The sequence below is a fragment of the Geosmithia morbida genome (genome assembly GCF_012550715.1).
Source record: "Geosmithia morbida isolate 1262 chromosome Unknown scaffold_26, whole genome shotgun sequence".
Classification (NCBI taxonomy): Eukaryota; Fungi; Ascomycota; class Sordariomycetes; order Hypocreales; family Bionectriaceae; genus Geosmithia; species Geosmithia morbida.
In genome coordinates, this window is record NW_023336213.1 from 390,565 (window position 1) to 412,426 (window position 21,862).

Genomic DNA, 21,862 nt, shown 5'->3' on the forward strand with positions numbered 1-21,862 from the left:
TGCGTGCACGCAAATACATAGATATATTTTTATTCTTTTATTTCGGACAAGCAGACGCCGTGTAATCAAAACAAACGCTACTGCAATATGTAGCTTTGATAGTAATTGTACAGTAATGTTGTAATACATGTCAGTTGATGAGCACACCACAGGCTGCTCGGTTGGGTTGGTCAAGGAAGTGAGTGGTTTTGTCGAGTAGTCGGATCCCCCTGATCGAAGGGATCGTATTTTATCGCTGAAGAAGGGCAGAGGCATGGGGGATTTATGCGTTCATGGGAGCCATAGACAGAATCTTGCTCCACTTCTTGCGCCTGAGCTCGTTGCCGACGACGCCGTTGATGCGCGAGCCGATAGGATCCCCCGACTTATTGAGCAAGACACAAGCATTGTCGTCGAACTTGACCTGAGATCCGTCGGCGCGCTGCATGGGGTACCTGGTGCGGACGACGACGGCGTGGCGGATATCTCCGCGCTTGACCTTTTGGGCGTTGGAGATACCGGCCATGCCAGAGGCAGAAGCAGCACGGTGCTCCTTGACGACGACGACGATGCGGTCACCTGTTTAACTGAGTCAGCCGTTTCCAACTCCTAGCTCCCGTCCCCTATCCTTTCTCCATTATCATTGGGAACCTACCGATCCTGGCGTGTCGCTTCTGCCCGATGACGAGGGCGCACTCAACGAGAGCGGCCCCCGAGTTGTCGATGCAATTCAATACTGTCTGGGAGCAAGGATTAGTCACGGTAAAGGGAGATTAGGAAGTGACCTAGAACATACCTTGAGCTGAATCATGGTGTCCGTGTGTGTTGACCCCGCCGTCCGATGCTCCGTCGCGATTGATAGAGAAGCTATTCGCGGTAGTATAGAGAGCAGCACCCGGAGTGAACTTGTCGGCGAATTCTGTTCCGTCACGTGCAGCCTTGAACGTGGTCCGGATGGGGATAGAGGTGGAGCATGATTAGCCAGTAGATGCCTGGCCTGACCTTTACTCGTATTGAAGCAAGCCACAGGCTACTGGGCCCTGGCAGGTGTGGCGAAGCCAGAATTCGTGGCGCCTCTATATACCCCTGTAAGAGTGCCAGCGGTCGCCTGGCCAGCAGCCTGCGGGCCGTCATTTTGTGGTGGCTGGGGGAAGCGCCTTCTATTATGGCCCCCGGACGTTCCTTCCCATGTCTGCACAGCGTCTAAGAGAGAGGGAAGGAGCACGGGCATCTACAGTAGTTTCCCCCTTCCACCACAAATCACCATGTTCTCTTAGGACCTCATTTGCTTCTCCCTGACCTCCCTTCTCTCCTTGGGGATCTCCTTGTCGCTCCTTTTTCCTTTGTTCCTCTGTACTCTGTCCTTTCTCCTTCCTTGTATGTGAGTCCGCCAATGAGGCCTGCCAATCGCAACCTGCCCAGTTCGTCAGAATCACAGCCTCTCAGTCTCATCTGGCATGACGTGGTGAGCGCAAAGTAAACGACTCGACTAACTTGACCTCTAGATACTCTACTATTGGCTGCTCATTTTTCTGAGGAGATTCAGCTTCACACACAGTCCTTTTTTTTTTACCTTCTCTCAGCCAACGGCCTTCCTACCCCTCCATATCTTCCGCCCCCCTCGTATCATGCGTCGTTCGTCAGCCAATATCAAGCCGCCGCCACGGCCTCGCTTGACTCTCGCCCAGATATCTGCGTACGATGACATGTGCACGGATGCGTTGGTCGACCGCGTAAGTTTCAGAAACGAAAACCACAAACCAGACGTAGGCGGTCCATTAACACGCACATGGACAGGTGCACTACTGGACGAGCATCCCCAAAAACCGCTCGACCTACCATGCCTCGCGTGGTGTCAAGTCGGAGGAGATTTCCAAAATCCTGCAATCCGAAGTGGTGGTGAACAAGGACCTCAACGCTGCCGAACAGAAGCTACTTGCGACAGACGGTATCCGGAGATTCGTCAATGGACTGAAGACAGATAGAGAAAAGGACGACTTTCGCCGCCACCTCCGCCGCTATGCTCAAATTTACCTTCCCGACTGCCCCTTTGAGGTCAATTCCACAAACCGCTACACCATTGTCACACACGAGGCTGCCGTCACTGCCCGACGTTACATCCGGCGCAACGAGTCGGTAAAGTACCTTTCGGGGATCCAAGTCACCATGACACCCAAAGAGGAGGAGGAGATCGCTTTCCGGAAGAAGGATTTTAGCGTCGTCGTCTCCTCTCGTAACAAGTGCACCAGCTTGTTCATGGGTCCCGCCCGCTTTGCCAATCACGATTGCGGCGCCAACGCAAAGCTCATGACGACGAGCCACGCCGGCATCGAAATCATTGCCACCCGCGACATTGAAGTCGGCGAGGAGATTACTGTCACCTACGGAGACAACTACTTTGGCGAAGATAACTGCGAGTGTCTCTGCCTTACCTGCGAGACCTTACAGAGGAACGGCTGGGAACCTGAGGATGGCCCGGTCACCATGAGGGCTAGCATTGAGGAAGACAAGACCGAGTCATATTCCTTGCGTCGCCGGAGGAGGGACGACAGCGTTGGTGGCAGCTCCTCGCGGACGTCATCTGTGACGCCCAGCATTCGTCCCAAAGTCTACAAGTCGAGGAAGTCGACGGGATCGCGTTTGAGCCTCACGCGTGGTTCGGTTGGATTGGAGAGTCCGATGCCATCCACGACACCTGATGGAAAGTCGGAGAAGCGACCTATGCCAGACGGCCTCGCATCGCCGCCCATCACACCGGCCAAGAAGCTGAAGCTCGTGGCCGACATATCGCTCGAGGCGCCGATGTCTTCCCGAAGAAGCTCAACCTCCCGCAGCGGCTCTTCTGGTGCGTACGAAGCTGATACGGACTTGACATCCCCTGATAAGGAGAGCCCGGAGCCGCTCATGCCTACTCCAACCAAGGAGGGGCCGACGATAGAAGTCAGGCTTCCGGTAGAGCTGAACCCCATGTCTCTTCAAAGCATCTTGAACGCATCGGAGACGGATGGGCTCAGCCCAGCTCCAATCGTCACCGCCAGTATCGAGACGGCTGAGGAGACTACTGCTGAGGCCCCAACAGCTACTGCCGTGGAAGAAGGCGACGCAGACGAAGCTGCAAAGATGCTCAAGAAGAAGAAGTATCAGAAGCGAGTTTTTATCAAGCAGACGACACCGCCGGCCGAGTGTCGGACACCCGGTGACTACGTGCTGACGCCGCTACTACTGTCGGAGCCAGCCATGGCATGGATTCAGTGCTCCAACTGCCCGACATACTTTGTGCAGCAGAATGCCTATTGCACCCGGTCGTCGTGCCCGCGATGCGAGAGGCACTCGATTATCTACGGGTACAAGTGGCCCAAGACCGACAAAACGGGACCTAACGACAAGGAGGAACGGATCCTGGATCACCGGATCATCCACCGGTTCCTTGACCCTAACGACGAGCGTCGGGCAAGGGGCAAGAAACCTCTGCACGAGGACAACGAACCGGAGGCGACCGAAGAGCCCAAGGAGCCACAGAGGGGTCGACAGAGGGACCGGGGCGGGCGACCGCCGGCCAAGGCCAACGGGAACGGAAAGAAGGAAAGCCTGACCAAGAAGACGATTCGGGTGGCTCAGAGGGGAGAGGCGACGGCGAGCCAGGAAGCTGCTGGCGACGGGAACGTACGACGCAGCGGGCGTAATAGACGAGTCAGCAGCCGCATGGGCGTAGCCTGCTGACGGCACGTGGGACGATGGCAGGACGAGGCCAATGAGGCTAGCGATTGGGACCGGTGTACGGAGTATCTTGATTGTATTATTATTATATGGACCATAGACCCATGCTGGAGGGCAAAGGCAGATGTGCTCGGCAGGAGGCACGTGGCTGAGACGTGTGTTTTGAGGGGGTATCATTGAAGTTTACGACTGGCTTTGGCCCGTGACATTTAATCAATGTACTAGTAGTATATAAGTATTTCCTTAAGTAGTCGGCATAGCTTAGCGTATCAATGTTTGCATCTAGGATACTGGTGCGAGAATGTGAGTGGAGTATTACAGTTGGCGGCGAGGGGAGGACCATGACAGGATTGATAGTCCCATGGCCATGGCTACAGAAGCCATGTGCCTCGCTGTATGTCCGTGCCCCGTGGTAGTACAGACAAGAGGGCCTGGGGTCTTGAAAGTGTATGAGCGACCGACGCGGGAGAAATGGGGCTGTACGCTGTGAAGGACTGCGCTGTACATTAATACTTCAAGTACTCGTACGTCGTCGTAATAATGCCTTGGGGGCGGGGGAGGGGGGATGAGCCACACGCAACACACCTGACAAGAGACCAGTTGCCGTCGACAATCCCGATCCCACCACTACTACTACCACCATAATATTATCTCTCGTGGATAGTACTGAACTCTGACGGAATAGAAACTCTTAAAAGATATAGGTCAAGGACGATTGCAAGAATGAGTACAGATATTGGGCAAGAACTTGGAAGAGAGGAGGGGAACATACAAGGTGGATTCCAGAGACGATCGGAGAGAGAGGCCTTGAACGTCGGGGTAGGGCCCACGTGCAGGAAGAGTAGTGACAAGATTGGAGGTCGGATACAGCGGTGTGGGGCAGATGAGCAGGGTCTAGGAAAGGGAAACGAGGTATAAGCATTTGAGGACAGATGAAGAGGAAGAAGAGGAGGAAGATGGATTGAAAGATCCTGAGCGGTTTTCAAGAGCTGGTTATAGGGAGGAGAAACCCTGGGTTGAATTGGCGTGCATATTCCCTCGACGATTTCTCATAAAGGGAAGGGACCGTCCCATCCCGTCTTTTCCAAACTCTGGTTGTTGATAGCCCCGAGCACGTCATCTCCACAGCATTTACATCATGGTGAGCACTGAGGAGTATCGGCAGTCGGGGTGATGGATTACGGTCTTAGTGATGCTGACTAGAGGGATTGTCTAGGGAGCCAAGCAATTCCTCAGCTACGTCCGTGAGTACACGTATTACATATAATTCTCCGTGTCCAATCTGTGCGGTAATCACTGACAGAAGAGACATGTAACAGTCCTGGCTGCTACGCTTGCTGGGGCAGAGCGTCCGGACGAGGGAAAGCAGCTCAGATGGACGGATGGTGCCCTACGGATGAACCAGATCCAGGTCGTCGGATCGCACAACAGCTACCACATTGAGTCGGATCTCGAGGAGCGCGATGCGCAGCAGAAGTTGCTGAAGAATACGGTGAATTACTGGTACTCGCATACGCAGTTGGATCTCCAGCTGGGGGAGCAGCAGATGAGGAATCTAGAGTGAGTTTTCACACCGTCCCCAATAGTCAGAAAAAGAAAGAAAGAAAGAAAGAAACCGACGACTCGGACAGAAATACTGAGAGAGAAGAATAAAAGAAGAAGGAGAAGGAGAAAAGCTGACGAGAGTTGTGGGGGGGGAAAAAAAGGATTGATGTCCTCGCCGACCCCAAAGGCGGCAACTACGCCGAGCCCCTTGTGCGCAGCATGTCCGGGCTGCCGTACCCCACCGACCCGGCATGGAAGGAGCCGGGGGTGAAGGTGCTGCACGTCCCGGGGGCGGACGTGCACACGCAGTGCGTGACGCTCATCTCGTGCCTGGGAATCATCAAGTCGTGGATGGATGCTCACCCGCTCGCGGTGCCCATCCCCATCATGATGGAGCTCAAGGTGGCGGACGCCGAGCTGGGGTCCAGGCCGTACGCGTGGGACCGGGACGGCGGCGCGCTCCTCGACGAGCTGGACGACGAGATCCGCTCCGTCTTCGGCGAGGACCAGCTCCTCACGCCCGACAGCCTTCGCCAGACGGGCAGGACGCTGGAGCAGTCCGTCCTGGAGAGGGGTTGGCCCGACCTCGACAGCGCGCGCGGCCGCATATTCTTCCTGATGGATAACGGACCGGACCACGTCTATCGTCACGCATATAAGAAGGGCAGACCGAGTCTGCAGGGGAGGGTGCTGTTTACCAATGCTTCGCCGGGGTCGGATGACTGTGCTTTTCAAAAGGTTTTCTTCTTCTTCTTCTTCTTCTTCTTCCCTCTTCTTCGCCGTATCCCTCCATTCTTTCTACTCTTCCTTCCTCCGACATCTTCTGACGATCGACAGCTCAACTCTCCTACTTCCGACGAGGAAAACGCCAACATCAGGAAGCAAGTGGCAGCCAACTACTGGGTGCGCACGCGGGCCGACGAACCGATGGGCACAATCATCGGGAAGAACTGCAGCACGGAGCAGCGCGAGGCGGCCTTCCGGTCTGGAGCCCAGATCGTCTCGACGGATTTCCAGGCGTACGGCATGAGTTCGCGGTGGGGGTGCGAGTACGCCTGCCGGCTGGACCGGCGGAGGGCGGCGCGGTGCAACCCGGTCAACGCGCCGAGGTGGTGCACCGACTGGACAGGCTTGGAGCCTATCGAGTACCGTCTCGGACTTGACCAGGAGCTGTAGATTCTTCTTCTTCTTCCTCTTCTTCTTCCCCCCTCCCAGTAGTAGTAGAGGTGGTAGTAGTAGTGGTATTAGAGTAGTAGTATGCAATTAGACAGGATAACACATAGAGGCGGGAACCACATCATAACCTGACTGCGCTTATAAGCATACGACCGCCAAACACCAGGAGCGTAGCGAGGCCAGCCCCCCCCCCGCCAGGGCCGCCAAAGGCGATATCAACGCACGCGCGATTGAACAGCTGTATCTCTTCATAATCGAGGTCCGAGTGCGACGGCTTGGTGACGAGACGGTTTCATGTCAGACGTGAGGTATCAGTACCTTCCCGTATTCCCAGGATCGTTATGGACTGGGCGGGGGTCGGGACCGAGCACGCTATTGTCGATAATATAACCTGGTCGTAGCCTGTAGGCCTCTACGAGAACCTTCTGATAGCGGGCTTCGATATCCATCCACAGGGCGATTTTAGGGGAATTACGAGTGTTTATTTATATCCGGGACACTAATCTGTGACGCTGTCAGGAACAGCGTCGCTCCATACGTTTACATGGTAATTTGACATGGTAACCTGTGGGGGGGGGGGGGGGGGGGGGGGCGTAATATGTCGTCATATGCTGATTTGTATCAACGATACTCCGTACCTGTGCAGATTGCCGATATGCACATGTGCGTGGAGAAATGGCCGAAGCTTGAGCTGCGTCAGGCTGATTGCGAGTTGACGATTCTCCAGTCTTTTTCCCACCTTCTTTCTCTTTCCCTTCCTCTCTTTGCGTCTTCTCCCCCCTTCCTCAATCTCTCTCTGCGCCGCATCACGCTCCCTTGGTTTTTTGTTCCCGCAAAACCCGTTGAGGGATTCATTCCAGGCTGGTTTTTCTCTCTCTCTTCCTCTCCTCTCCTTCTTTCCTTCTTTCTTTTCTTCTTTCTTTCTTCCTTTTGGATAATATAATCTTCTTCTTTTCTTCGAATGCTCTTCTCACCACCCTCTTGGCCCCTATCTGAGCAAGTGCTCGTCATCTCACACGACATTCCCAAGCCTGCGACCCCCCCCCCCCCCCCCCCCCCCCTTCAATCGTCCTCCCCCCATATCAAATTCTCTCTCGCCCCCTGCCTTCCCCTTCCTTTGGATCGATCTTCTCATAGCTATCGTTGTGAGGGGATTCCAAGACGATATTCAAATATACGAAGCAAGATCAAAGACCGGATGAGACTATACGTGATATATTCCCAACAGCATCATGGGTGATTGGCTGGGTGACGTTCCTGAGGGAGGATGGAAGGCGTCCCACAGTTGGAGGATGCCCGAATGGGTTGAGCCGATCGTGAGTCTCCGCCACCGCTGCCGATCGCGATAGCCTCCATCACGGTGGATCAGGCAGACGCTTCTATTTGCTAACCCACACTCTAGATCATCGTCTCTATCCTCTTCCCCGCCATGTACATGACGCGCCGCAGGAACTACTCCGTCCTTGGTCGCAGCAAAGGGTACAGGCTGCTCGGCGACATCGAGCACTCCCCCCCGCCCTTGAGCTCCGACGGCTTTGAGCTGCTCCCGCGCCCCGACGCCCACCCCCCGAAGCGCCGGCACCTGTGCGGCCTGGTGCCCATTCTGATGCCAAACTCGTCTCGCTTCGCCCAGAACGTGCACTCGCGCATCCTGCAAAAGTTCCCCTTCCTGGTCGAGATGTTCTACTGGTCTCTGGCCCTGGGTCTGTACCGAGCCACCGGTGCCATCTGCCAGCTCATGTACGGCGGCCAGCGCACCATGTGGGACTCCGCCACGCAATTTGGCCTGAGCCTGCTCGACGTCGAGGCCTACCTCTGGGGCGGCGACTACGAGGGCCCTGAGCGCTGGCTCGAGTGGCGCATCCAGCGCTGGCTGCTGCGCGGGTCCGAGGCCGGCGACTGGCGCGTCTGGCTGCTCACCGTGCTCAACCGCGGCTACGCCCTCATCCACATCCCCGGCGCCGTCGGCTTCATCTCGTACTACTACGCCACCGCCCCCACCCACCGCCGCTTCTGCGCCGTCCGCCGCACCCTGACCCTCACCAACATCCTCGCCTTTGTCTGTTTCACCTTCATCCCCACCTGCCCACCGCGCCTGCTCGACGAACGGTACGGCTTCGTCGACACCGTCAACCTTGAGTCGGCCGCCTCGGTCTGGATGAGTGGCAAGTTTGTCAACAAGCTCGCCGCCTTCCCCAGCATGCACTTTGGCTACGCCTTTGGCATCGGCTGCGTCTTCGTCTCCGACTCGGGCGTCCTGCACTCCATCACCTCGCGCGCCTTCCGCCACGTCCTGGCCAGCCGGAACGAGGTCGGGAGCGGCTTCGAGTACGAGGAGGAGGAACGTCTGCTCTCCCGCCGCAGCCCCCTTTCTCGCTACCTCATGTTTGGCTTCGGCATCTTCTACCCCCTGTGGATCCTGCTCACAATCGTCGGCACCGCCAACCACTACTTTATCGACGCCCTCGCCGCCGTCTTTACCGTTCTCGTCGCCTACGTCTGCAACCGCTTCCTGCTCGTCTTCATGCCCCTCGAGGATCTCCTCCTCTGGGCCTGGCGTCTCGAGAAGCCCGTTCCTACCACCGGGCGTATGAAGAATCTCACAGTCGAGTAGGATTCTCCAGGACGGATATCAAGAGACATCTGAATCGACAGCTAGAGACGCCCACCCTACTTGAGCGTCCATGCCTTTTGATGATGTACGGTTGGTTCTGGCATTGGTCATTTCTTGTATATATTTATTATTATCTTGTTCCTTCTCTTTATTACCTCCTAGACCTTGGTTTTTTTCTTTTCTTCCTTTTTCTCTTTTCTTTCCTTTCATAATATGCTCCTCTTTTCGCGCTCTTGACGGGGTTAGATAGACGGCACTCACACGGTGTAGCATCATTGCATTCGTTGATACGGGTAGGCATTCGGAACACTTGATCATAGGCGTTCAATGTGTATAACCGTAGGTTGGCCAGTGCAGCGAGGGCAGCTCTCCGCAAGAGGCCTCTCTCTCGTCGGGGAACACCAAAAAAAACAAGCTAGCGCACACGCCATTGTTGTACGAGTAACATGGAATGGGAGAACGATGATTTATAAAGAGTATGGAGTACCGAGCCATCCATTCTAGATTGATGAAACCAGCTGGGTTTGGGAAGTAATACCGGGTGCCTAGGAAGTTCTGTACGCATGACCTCCGCATGACTCAGCTGTCGGGAGTGGATCCGCGGTTCCTGCGTCAACGCCCAGAGCTCTTATCAGCTTGCCATTCCCAAGTCCCATGACGTTTTCCTTGCCTTCCTCTTCATCCTTTCTTCCTCACTCATCATCCTCGTTGTTAAACAAAGGAAGCAGAGGAATCATGGCCCGTCTCTCACTCGTGGCTACCCTGGCCCTCTCGGGCACGGCCTCGGCACTCCAGGTCCCCCTGCAGATGCCCTTTGGACTGTCGTCGCCGTGGTCGTCGCCTAAGCCGGACCTCCCGCTCGTCGATAGCGAGACCCTGCAGGATCGCATCTCGGCTTCTGCGCTCGAGGAGCGTGCCCAGATTCTGTACGACATTGCCAGGAGGTCTGAGGAGGACTACGGACACCCGACTCGTGTGATTGGGAGCCCTGGTGAGTTCTGGGAAGCCCTGCTGCCTGTCATCTGGTGCGAATGCTGACCCCGACCTGTGCACTAGGCCATACCGGCACACTCGACTACGTCCAGAGGTCGCTCGCCAAGCTCGGGTCGTACTACAATGTCTCGACGCAGGACTTCCCCGCCGTGACGGGTGACGTGTTCGAGTCGCGTCTGGTGATTGGCGATGAGGTGCCGGCATCTGCGACGCCGATGGGTCTCACACCTCCGACGAGGCAGAACGAGCCGGTGCACGGTGACCTGGTCCTCGTCGCCAACGAGGGCTGCGAGGCGTCCGACTTCCCCAAGAACGCCAAGGGTAACATCGTCCTTGTGAAGCGCGGCACGTGCCCCTTTGGCACCAAGTCTGAGCTTGCGGGCCGGGCCGGCGCCCTCGCGGCGGTCGTGTACAACACCGACGCCGAGGTCGTGCACGGCACGCTGGGCACACCGTCGATCCACCACGTCGGCACCTTTGGCATCGGTGGCGAGGAAGGAGCCCGGTACGCCGACAAGCTCTCCAAGGGCGAGCCGCTCGACTCGATCGCCTACATCGACGCCGAAGTGCGCACCATCAAGACGACCAACATCCTTGCCCAGACCGTGGGCGGCGACCCGGACAACTGCGTCATGCTGGGCGGCCATAGCGACAGCGTCGCCGAGGGACCGGGAATCAACGACGACGGCTCCGGCAGCCTGTCCCTACTCGAGGTGGCCACGCAGCTCGCGGCCTTCAGCGTCAACAACTGCGTCCGCTTCGCCTGGTGGGCGGGCGAGGAGGAAGGCCTCCTCGGCTCGGACTACTACGTCTCCGTTCTTCCGGAGGACGAGAACGCCCGCATCCGCCTCTTCATGGACTACGACATGATGGCCAGCCCCAACTACGCCTACCAGATCTACAACGCCACCAACGAGGAGAACCCTGAGGGTTCAGCCGAGCTGCGCGAGCTCTACCAGGACTGGTACAGGGCTCACGACCTCAACTACACGCTCATCCCCTTTGATGGCCGCAGCGACTACGACGGCTTCATCAGGAATGGGATCCCTGGTGGGGGTATTGCTGCTGGTGCTGAGGGCATCAAGACTCGCGAGGAGCAGGACATGTTTGGTGGACAGGAGGGCAAGTGGTATGACGAGTGCTACCACCAGCTTTGCGATGACACGAGCAACGTTGACCTCACAGCTTGGGAGGTCAACACCAAGGTACGTCTCTTGTCTCTCCCTTCCACACCGCCATTCCCCCCTTTTAAGGCCTCCCCGACTAACCCTACACAGCTCATCGCTCACTCTGTTGCCACCTACGCCGTCTCCTTCAAGGGCTTCCCCGAAAGGACTCTCGAGGCGGATATCGCTACCCGCAACGTCGAGACCAAGTACCACGGTCACAAGCTTGTCATGTAATGGGCATGGTGACCTTACGGAACGGCATAATAGACGTGGGAATGTTGCTTGATGCTGGGTACGCAACCATGCTGGGTAGCTTCTGCATAGGCGCGATGTATATTCTGTCTTGACAGCGAATTGAACTTGCACTGTTTTATAAAGTCCACATTCCCCCCCCCCCCCAAAAAAAAAAAAATATTACCTTGGGCTAGTTCCCCCGTAGGGTTGAATGTGTACAGAAAAGTTATTACGCAAAGCAGTTATGCCAGGAAGGGGGAAACTCTGGAAGAAGCCCGTTTAAAAAGCTGCGGTTCTCAACACTGCGAATTGGTACGATACCCGTCGATGATGAGGCTTTGTGCGATGGAGAGTGTATCTACCCAACCTCGTAAGATGCTACACCATCATCTCAGCTCGTCCCAAACGGCCTCTTCCAGGAGCCCGAGTCACTACGATGTCCGCATTGGCCTTCATAGGGTTGAAAGGAGAAGCCAAGCCCCATCAACCGGATGGGTCGGGGGGGCGGGGGAGGGGACGCGGAATTCTGATTCGGCATATTCGTAGAGGAAGAAGTTTTCCCAAGCCATCATGTCATCATGGCAATCGGGTTGGTACCGAATATCATGTTTCCGAGACTGCGCAGTCAGCCAACCTACCAAGTTTTCTACACACCTTCTTACGATACTCAGCGGTGCTGATCACAATATGGTATCAGTCAGGAGACTGGCGATGAAAGAGTCGGACCGTCGTGCGTTCCGCAGCAAGCTAGAGAGGCTTCGAGCACGCTCGCCGTCGTCCCATGCCCTCCTACCGCTAGGCGGTCTCGCCTTTTTGCGGCCTAGAGGCTTTAGGGAGTGGCGGGAGCTTCCGAGGCTTGCTGCCGGGCTTGCCTTGCTGGCCGGACTGAGCGTCTCGGACCCGCTGACCGAGGCGTGGTCGAAATCAATCTTCATGACGCGTTGCAGCTCGCGGTTCCAGGTCAGGTTCCCGCAGTTCACATCGTCACTTTCGACGAGGCCCACGGCTTCGAGCTCCCTGAGAGTGCGCTCCGACTCGCGCCCGAGGTCGGCACCGCTCATCTCAGCGAGCCGCTGAGCACGTTGGCTATATAGCCCCAGACCCGCAAACGACATGAGAAGCATGTGCGTTACGAGCGCACCGTTCGTCATGGGATATGGCAGGAGCAGCGGCACCATGCCGAGGCATACCGGTATCGTCACCCCTTGCTGCTCTGCAAGCCTCTCGTAGACACGGACCTCGCGTAGCAGCCGGTAGCTATTGAACGACTCCACGCCCTTGGACACGAATGTATATCCATACCCCGTAGCGGTGATCTTGAAGAGGCAGCCGATAGCACCGACTAGGCACCGCTCGAGCATGCAGTCGCAGTCCTGCTCGGCGTTGGAGAGGAGCTGCAGCTGCACTGCTTCGCGGAGTTCGTCTAGCGTCAACGCATGCTGGACCGACGCCTGCAGGGACCTGGAGTCGCGCGATGCTGCCTGCATGTGTAGCAGAACGTTAGGGCAGCCGGGGTCCATCTCCTCGCCGTGCACGAGACCGCGCAGGCATCCTTGGGTGCAGAAGGGCCGGATGGGACGAAATGTCGATGGGTCACGCTGGCTGGGTAGCGTCGGCCTCTTTGGCTTGCGTCCGTCCACGTCCTACCTTCGCAGGCCGGGTTTGGCTGGCCGCTGGAGCTGCGCTGCTCCGTCCCCGCCCCGTTTCCTCTTCACCCCTGCACACCTCTGGCCGCCCTCGACGTCCGATACGTTCCGTTGCTTCTTGAGTGGTGAGCTGCGTCGACGACGCCTCGTGTTGCTCGATGCAGAGTGCGCATCGTCGTCGTCCCGATGGCCTTCGTCGTCCGTGCTGTCTCGGTCGCTGCCCTCACCGCGACGTCGTTTGCGCGATGCGGATCTGCCTCCCGGGCTCGACGCAGCCGTGCCGGAGGCCGGTAGCTCGGGGAAGCGGGTCAGCTGGGAAAGGTTGAGGCCACGTCTACGCACTCGGTAGGGTGTCGTTTCAAGGGCCATGAGAGTGACGGCGGAGAGCATCGATACGGCGAGCCGGCCCTTCTCGTTGTCTGATAGCTGACCGCTACCTTCGGCCGGGCTGGGAGTCGCGGTATATTGGGGAAAGAGACATGCGTGGTAGAGAAGAGTGGTCGGGCCTTCAGGCGGCACCCGCAGGAAGGAGAGCGTCTCGCCGGTGGCCATATACCCAAACTCAACACCTGAGGAGACCATGTAGTGGAATGCCTGCGTCAGTGCGCGGGCGTAGAAGACCTGACCGGGGGCGCCCCTCTCGGCCCGGGCTGCTTCTTCTGTTCGTCCCCTGTCGCTCGTTTGGAGGCGACGCGGGCTAACAGCACCATGTAGTCTTCGGGTATCGAATCATCAACGTAGCCCGCCATGGTCGCCGCACGTAGACGATGGAGGGCTTTGTGCTCCGCTAGGCCGATGCGACGGACGTTATATGGAGGGCCACTAGCTAGGAGATCGTCGTCGAATCCATGCTGCGCTGCGTCGTCATCGCCCACGTCTCCGGGCGGGGCTATAGTGTCGGTTGCAAGCACATAGCAGTCGGGCTGCGTCTTGGGTGGTGGCCTAGCAGTCGCCTCGGGTCCGGGCTCACCGTTGTCTCCGCTTGTCTGCATCGAACCCCTCCGCCACCCAGAAGTATGGTTGTCGAAGAAGACTCCTCTGCTGACCGCTAGCTTCCAAGTACGCGTTCAGAATCCTCCGAGCGGGTATCTGGAGAGTCTTGTGGATGAACTCGGATGTCGTCATCTCGTTGAGAAATGATTCCGATCCTAAGAATTCGGGGGGTAGTTCATCCCTAATCTCCCTAGCCATAGCGTGCATGTTGATGATGGACGGGAAGACTAGTTGATGGCTAAGGGCAGCCTTTATGCGTGCGAGTGACTGCCCGCACCGGTCGTCAAAGTCGGGCCATTCGCGCATCGCATGCGGGTAATATTTCCCCACGATGCTTGTCCGGCCCGATGTTGTAGCCCTGGACTCTTCTCCCTCTGATAGGGTCTGGGGTCGTGATTTTATCCGCGGAGCAGGAACAAGGTGTCGGAGACTGAAGTTGAGATGATGGACGCACTGAATATACCCGTCGAGATCCTGGTCTTGATCTTGTCAGCATACGGTTACGGGCGAGCTCTGGTGCTCTCCGGAGCCGTACCAAGCTGCACGAGGGCCTTTTACCGTAGTTCTTCCCGGAGGGAGAGGATGATGGCTTCGGTGTCGCGCCGTTGCTGCTGCTCTTCCTCTCGGCGTCGCTGTTCTTCCTCTCGGCGTCTCTCGGCGTCCTCTCGACGTCGCCGCTCTTCCTCGATTAGCCGTCTCAGCCTTCGCACTTCCTCTTCGGACATGGTGGATCAATCGATCGATGGTCGTTTGCAGAAGGGAGGAAGAAGGGAGGAAGGAGAGAAGCGGGGGAGCTGATTGTGACAGCGTTGACGGTTGTATAGAGAAGGGCGATGCGCGACCGATAACGGCCCAACCTGTTGTTGCCAGGATGCAGCTTATTGCGGCAATGCTCCGCGATACTTGATCGTGCGTCTGACTCCGCTGTTGACACCTTGTGCAGCGCACGTATGCTGCTCACACGGATAGGTCTGTAGCTTGGGGTCAACGGTCGACGATGATCTCGGAGGAGAGAGGAGAGAAGTCATCTACAAGACACGGAGGAAATAAAATAGGGGTGGGCATCCATTCCCGTGCCCCTGGACGGAAGTCGCGTAGTTCCCGTACGAGGTAGTATGCCTTTTGGCCCTTTGCTCAGGGGAGCCGCAACTACTATTGTCCGAGCAGTCTTCGTAACCCTGGACAGAGTGAATGCGAAACATTAAACATTACCGATGTGGTTTGATACATGGCTGTATGACAAGTAGACATCGACGGCGAACTTTGGCCTTGCCTCCATGGCAGCCTGCACCGCTTTGCACCTCAGACCTGCCGTGCCTGAGTGGGCCAGTTTTACGCCTCAGAGCGATACGGAGTATCGTTCCGTTGTGCGTGTTTAGCCAGTTCCCTACTGCGGTCCCGGGGTCTGAGCACATGCATCTCGTCCCGCAATTTGTATCGGCGCTAAAGTAATAATGTTATTACAGGCAGGTTTTGACTATGATATCATTGTCATCTGTATCATCTACAGATTACACCAATATATGTACGAGTAGTAGGTACCTCGTCTTCCCTACAATGCAGTGAGCACTACGTACCATTCCGTACTCGTATGCAATATTATTTGTCCTGAAGACGTCGTCTAGCCAGCCAGGTTGAGCATCGGGCCATGGTTCGATCGTGAACGCACCTGGGGATCCTCTTAGAACTTCTTTCCAGAACCACCCGCCTGCGAAAGAGAGAGGATGAAATGTGACGCCACACTCTCTCGTGACTCGGTTACCCTCCGAACCCATTCACATCCCTGTCAACATCACTGCTCTACTGTACAAGTCAAGAGACCTTTTTTTTTTTTTCCTGCGATTGTACCACGTGCATACTCATTATGCAAGTGTGGTGGGGAATGTCTTGCCAAGGCGGACACCATCTTTACTACGGAGCGGTTACGAAAGAAAAAAAGTTTGAGAGAGAGAGAGAGAGAGAGAGAGAGACTCTGTGTGTATGTGTATGTGTGTATGTGTGTGTGTGTGCGTCTGTGTCCATGTACGTGTTTGAAGCCCTGGAGTTTGAGCTCGGAGAACTTGAAAACCTATCATTATCAACGGTAGGTGGAGGTGCGTCTCGTAGACAGCACGCCGTTGGTCGTGTGGGTTCATGTACGAAGTTGCATGCGTGATGTCTCGTGATGCAGGTTTCACATAGCGCCTGCATCGTGGAAGGGCAGTTTTTTTTTTTTTTTTTTTGTGTGTGTGTGTGTGTGTGTGTGTGTGTGTGTGTGTGGATGGGTGGCTAGATAGCTTTCTGATATCATTCTCAAGAATAGCAGTATAGACCTATATTATATATATATATATATATATATATATCATATTTTTCATTTGGAGAATCAAGCTGCTATATTCTACCAAGGTATCATCGAAAATCCAAAATCCAAATACGCATGCTAATCTGCCCGCTAACACAGTCCATTTGACTAGCGAAAAAATAAAACAAAACAAGATAAAACACAACGAGACAATTCAGATGCTTGTTTTTTTGGTATAAGAGAAAAAAAGAGAATAAAATGCAAAAAAGAGTAATGAAACAGATTTTTTTAGAGAAAAGAAAAAGACAATAAATGCAAGTAGCAAGAATAGAGAGTAAAAAAGAAAAGAGAGAAAAAAAGAAAAAAGTAAAAAGTAGAGCTAGTAGTACTCATAGGTCCCACTGCGGCGGCGGCGGCTGCTGCTGCTGCCTGGGCGCGGACTCATCCTGTCCTTGAGCCTCCGCAACTGCGCATCCTCGTCGTCGCTGATGTCAAGCACCCGCATCGATTCAGACAGACCACCATCCCGGTCCTTGTCAGACTTGCCGCCGCGGGCTGCAGAAGGCATGGGCATGGACGGCCTGCTGTTGATCTCGGCGTTGGCCTTGGCGATGCGCTCGTTGATGCGAAGCTTGCGCTGGTCCTCTAGCCGCTGGTTCTCGGCCTCCCGCTGCGCCTCAGCCCTCTGTGCCTCCGCCAGCCTCTCAGCTTCGACTTGGCGCTGGGCCTCGGCCAGCCTCTGGTCCTCGACGCGCTGGGCCTCCATCTGTCTCTGGTAGCGCCTGATGATCGAGTCGCCGTCGTCCAGAGAGTGCGATGAAGACACGGACAGACGCCGTGAGCGCGACGACGAGTGGCCCGAAGATGCCGACGTATGGCGCGAGTGCGAGGAAGACGAGCCGTGGCGCGAGTGTGAAGAGGACGACCCACGCGAAGACCCGTGGCGAGAGTGTCCGTGGTCGTAGTTGCCGGAGCTGGTGCGCCTCCGGTGCTCCTTGTTGGCATCGACAATATCGACATCAAGACGGTTCTGCTCGGGGTCGTGAATGACGACCGGCCGCTGTGTCGTAGAGCGGGATCGGCGCGGCGCGGCTTCAACGATGTTCGGGGACGATGAGGTTGCTTGAGACGCCGTCCTCCGGATCCCAGTACCCTCGACAAAGATCATGGGAGGCTCGTTCCTCGGTGACTTTGAGTATGGTACAGACGATGGCGATTCGTAGACCCTGGCGTTGTTGTCGACATACACTCGTGGAGCACTGGAGCGTGGGCGCCTGTCGTTGAGGGGCGAGGAGCTTGCTCGACGGTGGGTGGAGCGACCATAGTAGTTGTCGGTGTAGTAGTCGGACCTGGGAGAGGGCGGCGCGTACTGGTAGGGAGGAACCGAAGGCGATGAGGCGGCAGAGTATGAGACGTTCTGGGTGTACGGGTGGGTGATATTGTCAACGCAAGGCTGGCCGTGGCGCGAGGCCGGGCAGAAAGTCGTGGATGTTGACGACGACGTGCGCCCGTCAGGGTAAACGTAGGTGTACTGGGTTGAGATGCACATCGTAGCGGGATCGTCGTTTCTCCTTCTTATGCGTCTTCGAGTCGTCCGCACAGTGACGGTCGGGGGTGGAAGTGGAGAAGACACGGCTAGGTATGAAGAAGGGGACTGGCCTTGATGCCTTTGAAGATGCGTCTGGAAGTGCAGGCGCGCGCGCGTATATTTAACAGACGTCTTTTTTCTGGGTGCTGGGGTTGTTGTTGTTGAGGCACGCTGTGTCTAGTCGTGGTGTTGTTGGAAGCAAAGTGTCGGGAAAGGGATGGTGTTATATAGTAAAAAATGAAGGACAGAGACAATGAGCCTTTGTCGTGAGAGCCAAGTACCTGTAGAACAGTGTGACTGTCTTGTCACAGGATGGGACAGGTGTTGATGTAAACTGTAGTATGGAAGAAGGCAAGAGGGTGGGAAGACAGATAATATATATATATATATATCCCCGATGGTTGCCTGAATGATGGAGAGTGTTCGTCTGCTTGCCGATGAACTCTCTCTTGTAAGAGTACTAGCAATACCAGTAACAGTAACGGAAAGAAGAGTATTCCACTCGACAAAAGAAGTGACCACCGATGACTCCCCGAACTTCTGTATGCATCAGGGATCAGGGTGGGGTTGTGCGGTCCCCTCCTCCCGAGCCCAGGGAAGAGAGCAGGGGTGTCGGATTGTGGGTGTGTAGGCTGAGCGGGTTTGGCCTACGCAACCATCATGCGTCTTCCAACCAGACACACTCTCGTTCACCAGAGCATGACGATCCTTGTTCGTTCTGCTCTCCTTCGTGCCAGCCTTTTGTGGCGCAACGGTTGAGCATGTTCTGTAGTCTTTCATGTTTCCTGCAAGTCTGCAAGCTTGCAAGCTTCTAGGACTGGATCGGCATTCTGCGACGTTGCGATGCGATGCCACCGTCATTGGCCTGTTTGAGCTGCGAACATGAAGGCACCACTCACCGAAACCTTGCATTCGCCATCATATGACACCTCGAGGGCACACCAAGACAAAGACGTCCTCATCGTGTGGGTGTGGGAAGCCTGGGAGATCGATTTGTCCACTTTCAAAGCTCTCGCTCTCCTCTCCGTCTCGGCGTCTCTCTCAATCCTCTGTCCCCACTTGTCCGCCCTTGGCTGCATCACCCGACATGAATGGGCCAAGGACAAGGCCGGATGGGTCAGCAGAAGGATAGAGTCAGGAAACAGACGTCAGAAACAAGGATCAAAGCTAGAAGGAGCAAAAGAGAAATAGCCTCTAGCCACAAATTCGTTCCCACACTATTCACGTGCGTCAGCCAATATTTCAGCGTCTGTGGCTTGCCATATTATCATAGTATGATGAGGCGGTGCAACTTTCCAGAATTCTGGATGGTGATGATGCTGCTTACTCTCTTGAGGGCGCTGCACTCTTCGTGGATCAGCCGTTCGATAGTTGTCGTAATAATGCGATTCAAACCCCTGTCACAGTCCCTGTTTCCCCGTGATTGCCTCCCGCGTTCCCATCGATATCTCCGTCATAATATGACCGACCTCCTGGCTGCTGCTTGTGGCTTTGCTGGTACGGGACGGTGTGATCTGTCTGCTGCGCCACGTCCCACAAGAGAAATGGAGAGTCAGCGATGATCCACGGACAAGGCTGCGCGGACATTGCCGTCTACCCCGACGTTTTGCTATTTCCCGCATTGTAGTTCGTGCCTTCCTGTTACACAAAATGCGCGATGCAATCCGTAGTACAACCTAGGCAGTGATATGGAAGGTACGATAGCCGTGACCTGACGCCTGCTGCCTGCCACCTCCCATCTACCTCAGGCTTGCATTTGGGGAATTTCGCATGCAGAGTTGAGGACAGGTGTGTCTATTACACCTGCCTTGAATGACTGACTGCGTCTGCCATTCCAAGGGGAAGAACCCCCCTACCCTCCTCCTCTCCTGCAAAGGAAAAAAAGAAAAAGTGAGGTGGGGAGGGGGGGGGGGAAACCGCCACAACACGAAGAAATCAACCCCCCGGCCCCAATCTCTGCCATCAACCAAGAGACCGTTAATGTTCATCTGCATCCTTTTTTCCATTCCGTGTAGATCTAGGACACTCTTCTCAGGCATATTCCGGTGCATGCAACACCACAAGAGTGTTCTGGCGCGTCTGTGTCACCTCCCCACTTCTCTCACTATTGGCCCGTGGCCGCCGTTGCCTGTCGAGGCGATCAGGCTAGCGATTACCCCCGAATGTGGAACCCCGCGCTTGTGTGCCCCCCATGACGCTCTCTGACCGTGTTACTCATATTGTCCGATATCTAGACTAGGCATCCAAAGGTCTTGTGGCCGTGATCGCAGGCGTTCTCGAGACGATGAGCGTCATGATGATTCGGACTCCCCGATGCTCTCTTCACCACGCCATCAAGGCATTCTGAAATCTCCTCTTGACTTCCAATCATTCAAAACTAGCCATGATATCTTACCTCGATTAACCCTCGAGGCAGAATTGGTCAAGGGCTCAGCTAGTATAGTAATATACAAGTACAGGTACGTCGCACGACTGCAGCAGTAGTACAGAATGGCTGTGCACACCATGTCAGAACCAAAATTCTTCTCCCCTCTCTGCCCCACACTGCCTTGATCCCCCTGTCCATTACCTGTCAGCACATGAAACAAGACTATGCTTGCTTACTACGGAGTACAGTATCGACTCTCATCCATGGATGGGTATCATCTGTCTTTGTGTTCCATATTTATTTCCTCACTCTCTGTTCTTCTCATTTTGCCTGCTTTCGTTTTTGTCATCAACACCCCGTCTGTTACGGAACAACCCGAAAACCACCCGACGACAATGATGGTAATCTTAGCAAGCCATAGACAGACAGGACAACAGCCATGAATAGAGTAGAGACTCGCCAATCGAACGAATGATCCGTCGGCAAGGTGTCTGCCGTGAGAGCCAGCAGATTCTTCAACCTGCTACTTCCGTGCCGCCAAACAATACTCGTGCCACGGTCCAAGGGATCGCATCAGAGAATTGCGATTATTTGCCATCCCACGCTGCTATCGCTCGCATCAAAGTCAACCCCATTCATCAAATTCGGTCTATTCGGGACCCCAGAAGCATGACGAGCGAACCCTTGAACGCTCCGCTCACCAAACTTTTGTCCTCCAAGCACCTCTCATATCTAGGCATGAAGTAAATGGCCACTACGTCCTACACACGACGCCCTCGTGGTCCCTCTCTCGCTACGGATCCTACTACGGAGAGGACTTGGCGCTTGCAGGACGCTGGAAAAAAAAAACCTCAGATAGATGATCATTGATGAACAAGGTCAATGTCGTCTCTTATACATCTGCCTCCCTGCGATTGGAGACGTGATACAAGGTATACATTGACTGACGCTTGTGTCAAGTCATGCTTACCTTACCCTGAAGTAGTCGCAAGTAAGTAATGATATTACCGTCCGTGTACAACAAGTACGAGATATTCGAGCTGCGGGCATTCAGCATCATGGCCATCACGTTTCGAGGTATCATGTTGTTATCAATTTCGTCGTTCACGTATTGTCCTTGATTCCTTGATGTTAGATTATACCTATTGTAGTGACCATCTATGAATCGGAGGATGTATGCATCTTGAATAGGCATGGCAATCCAACTTTCAAGAGACAAACACGAAAGTCTCACAGATGATCTTGCTGTCTTGATATCACATAATAACCAGCACCGAAATGGGAGTTGGACCTATACCAGCCTACAATCCCCGTACAGGATCAAGTCTGGGTCATGGACTATTCAGCACGAGTACTCCTGCCCTACATCTGCTGTTTACGAAAAAGAAAGAAAGAAAGAAGAGAAGAGAAGAGACAAGAAAACAGAACGAGCAGTAAGGGAGTGTGACAAGAGACTGCTCCTGGAGCCGCGGCGGACATTGAGAAGGCAGTCGATCAGGGTAGTCATGGAATACCCCTTAGATTCCGCAGACACTCATCTGGCCTTTCTAGACTCG

At 55.2% G+C, this 21,862-nt stretch overlaps 7 protein-coding genes across 7 annotated transcripts; 4 read left to right on the forward strand and 3 right to left on the reverse strand.

Moving 5' to 3' along the window:
* Nucleotides 1–262: 262 nt before the first annotated feature.
* GMORB2_4889 (large subunit ribosomal protein L14) lies at nt 263–790 on the reverse strand (the record flags this gene model as incomplete). Its single annotated transcript, XM_035466863.1, has 3 exons — nt 263–558; nt 635–719; nt 776–790. 3 exons carry the CDS (start codon nt 788–790, stop codon nt 263–265), a joined length of 396 nt encoding a protein of 131 aa, XP_035318022.1.
* An 817-nt stretch (nt 791–1,607) lies between these two features.
* GMORB2_4890 ([histone H4]-N-methyl-L-lysine20 N-methyltransferase) lies at nt 1,608–3,699 on the forward strand (the record flags this gene model as incomplete). The annotated part of the gene is made up of 2 exons (XM_035466864.1): nt 1,608–1,712; nt 1,777–3,699. The coding sequence occupies 2 exons, from the start codon at nt 1,608–1,610 to the stop codon at nt 3,697–3,699; spliced, it is 2,028 nt and encodes a 675-aa protein (XP_035318023.1).
* A 1,393-nt stretch (nt 3,700–5,092) lies between these two features.
* GMORB2_4891 (uncharacterized protein) lies at nt 5,093–6,417 on the forward strand (the record flags this gene model as incomplete). The annotated part of the gene is made up of 3 exons (XM_035466865.1): nt 5,093–5,256; nt 5,403–5,928; nt 6,079–6,417. The coding sequence occupies 3 exons, from the start codon at nt 5,093–5,095 to the stop codon at nt 6,415–6,417; spliced, it is 1,029 nt and encodes a 342-aa protein (XP_035318024.1).
* Nucleotides 6,418–7,649: 1,232 nt separating this feature from the next.
* GMORB2_4892 (uncharacterized protein) lies at nt 7,650–9,031 on the forward strand (the record flags this gene model as incomplete). Its single annotated transcript, XM_035466866.1, has 2 exons — nt 7,650–7,733; nt 7,820–9,031. The coding sequence occupies 2 exons, from the start codon at nt 7,650–7,652 to the stop codon at nt 9,029–9,031; spliced, it is 1,296 nt and encodes a 431-aa protein (XP_035318025.1).
* A 735-nt stretch (nt 9,032–9,766) lies between these two features.
* On the forward strand, nt 9,767–11,427 carry GMORB2_4893 (uncharacterized protein; the record flags this gene model as incomplete). The annotated part of the gene is made up of 3 exons (XM_035466867.1): nt 9,767–10,022; nt 10,088–11,229; nt 11,302–11,427. 3 exons carry the CDS (start codon nt 9,767–9,769, stop codon nt 11,425–11,427), a joined length of 1,524 nt encoding a protein of 507 aa, XP_035318026.1.
* Nucleotides 11,428–12,107: 680 nt separating this feature from the next.
* GMORB2_4894 (uncharacterized protein) lies at nt 12,108–15,345 on the reverse strand (the record flags this gene model as incomplete). The annotated part of the gene is made up of 5 exons (XM_035466868.1): nt 12,108–13,029; nt 13,075–13,694; nt 13,781–14,072; nt 14,137–14,545; nt 15,279–15,345. 5 exons carry the CDS (start codon nt 15,343–15,345, stop codon nt 12,108–12,110), a joined length of 2,310 nt encoding a protein of 769 aa, XP_035318027.1.
* A 1,384-nt stretch (nt 15,346–16,729) lies between these two features.
* GMORB2_4895 (uncharacterized protein) lies at nt 16,730–18,900 on the reverse strand (the record flags this gene model as incomplete). Its single annotated transcript, XM_035466869.1, has 2 exons — nt 16,730–17,881; nt 18,838–18,900. 2 exons carry the CDS (start codon nt 18,898–18,900, stop codon nt 16,730–16,732), a joined length of 1,215 nt encoding a protein of 404 aa, XP_035318028.1.
* Between the last annotated feature and the right edge of the window lie 2,962 nt (nt 18,901–21,862).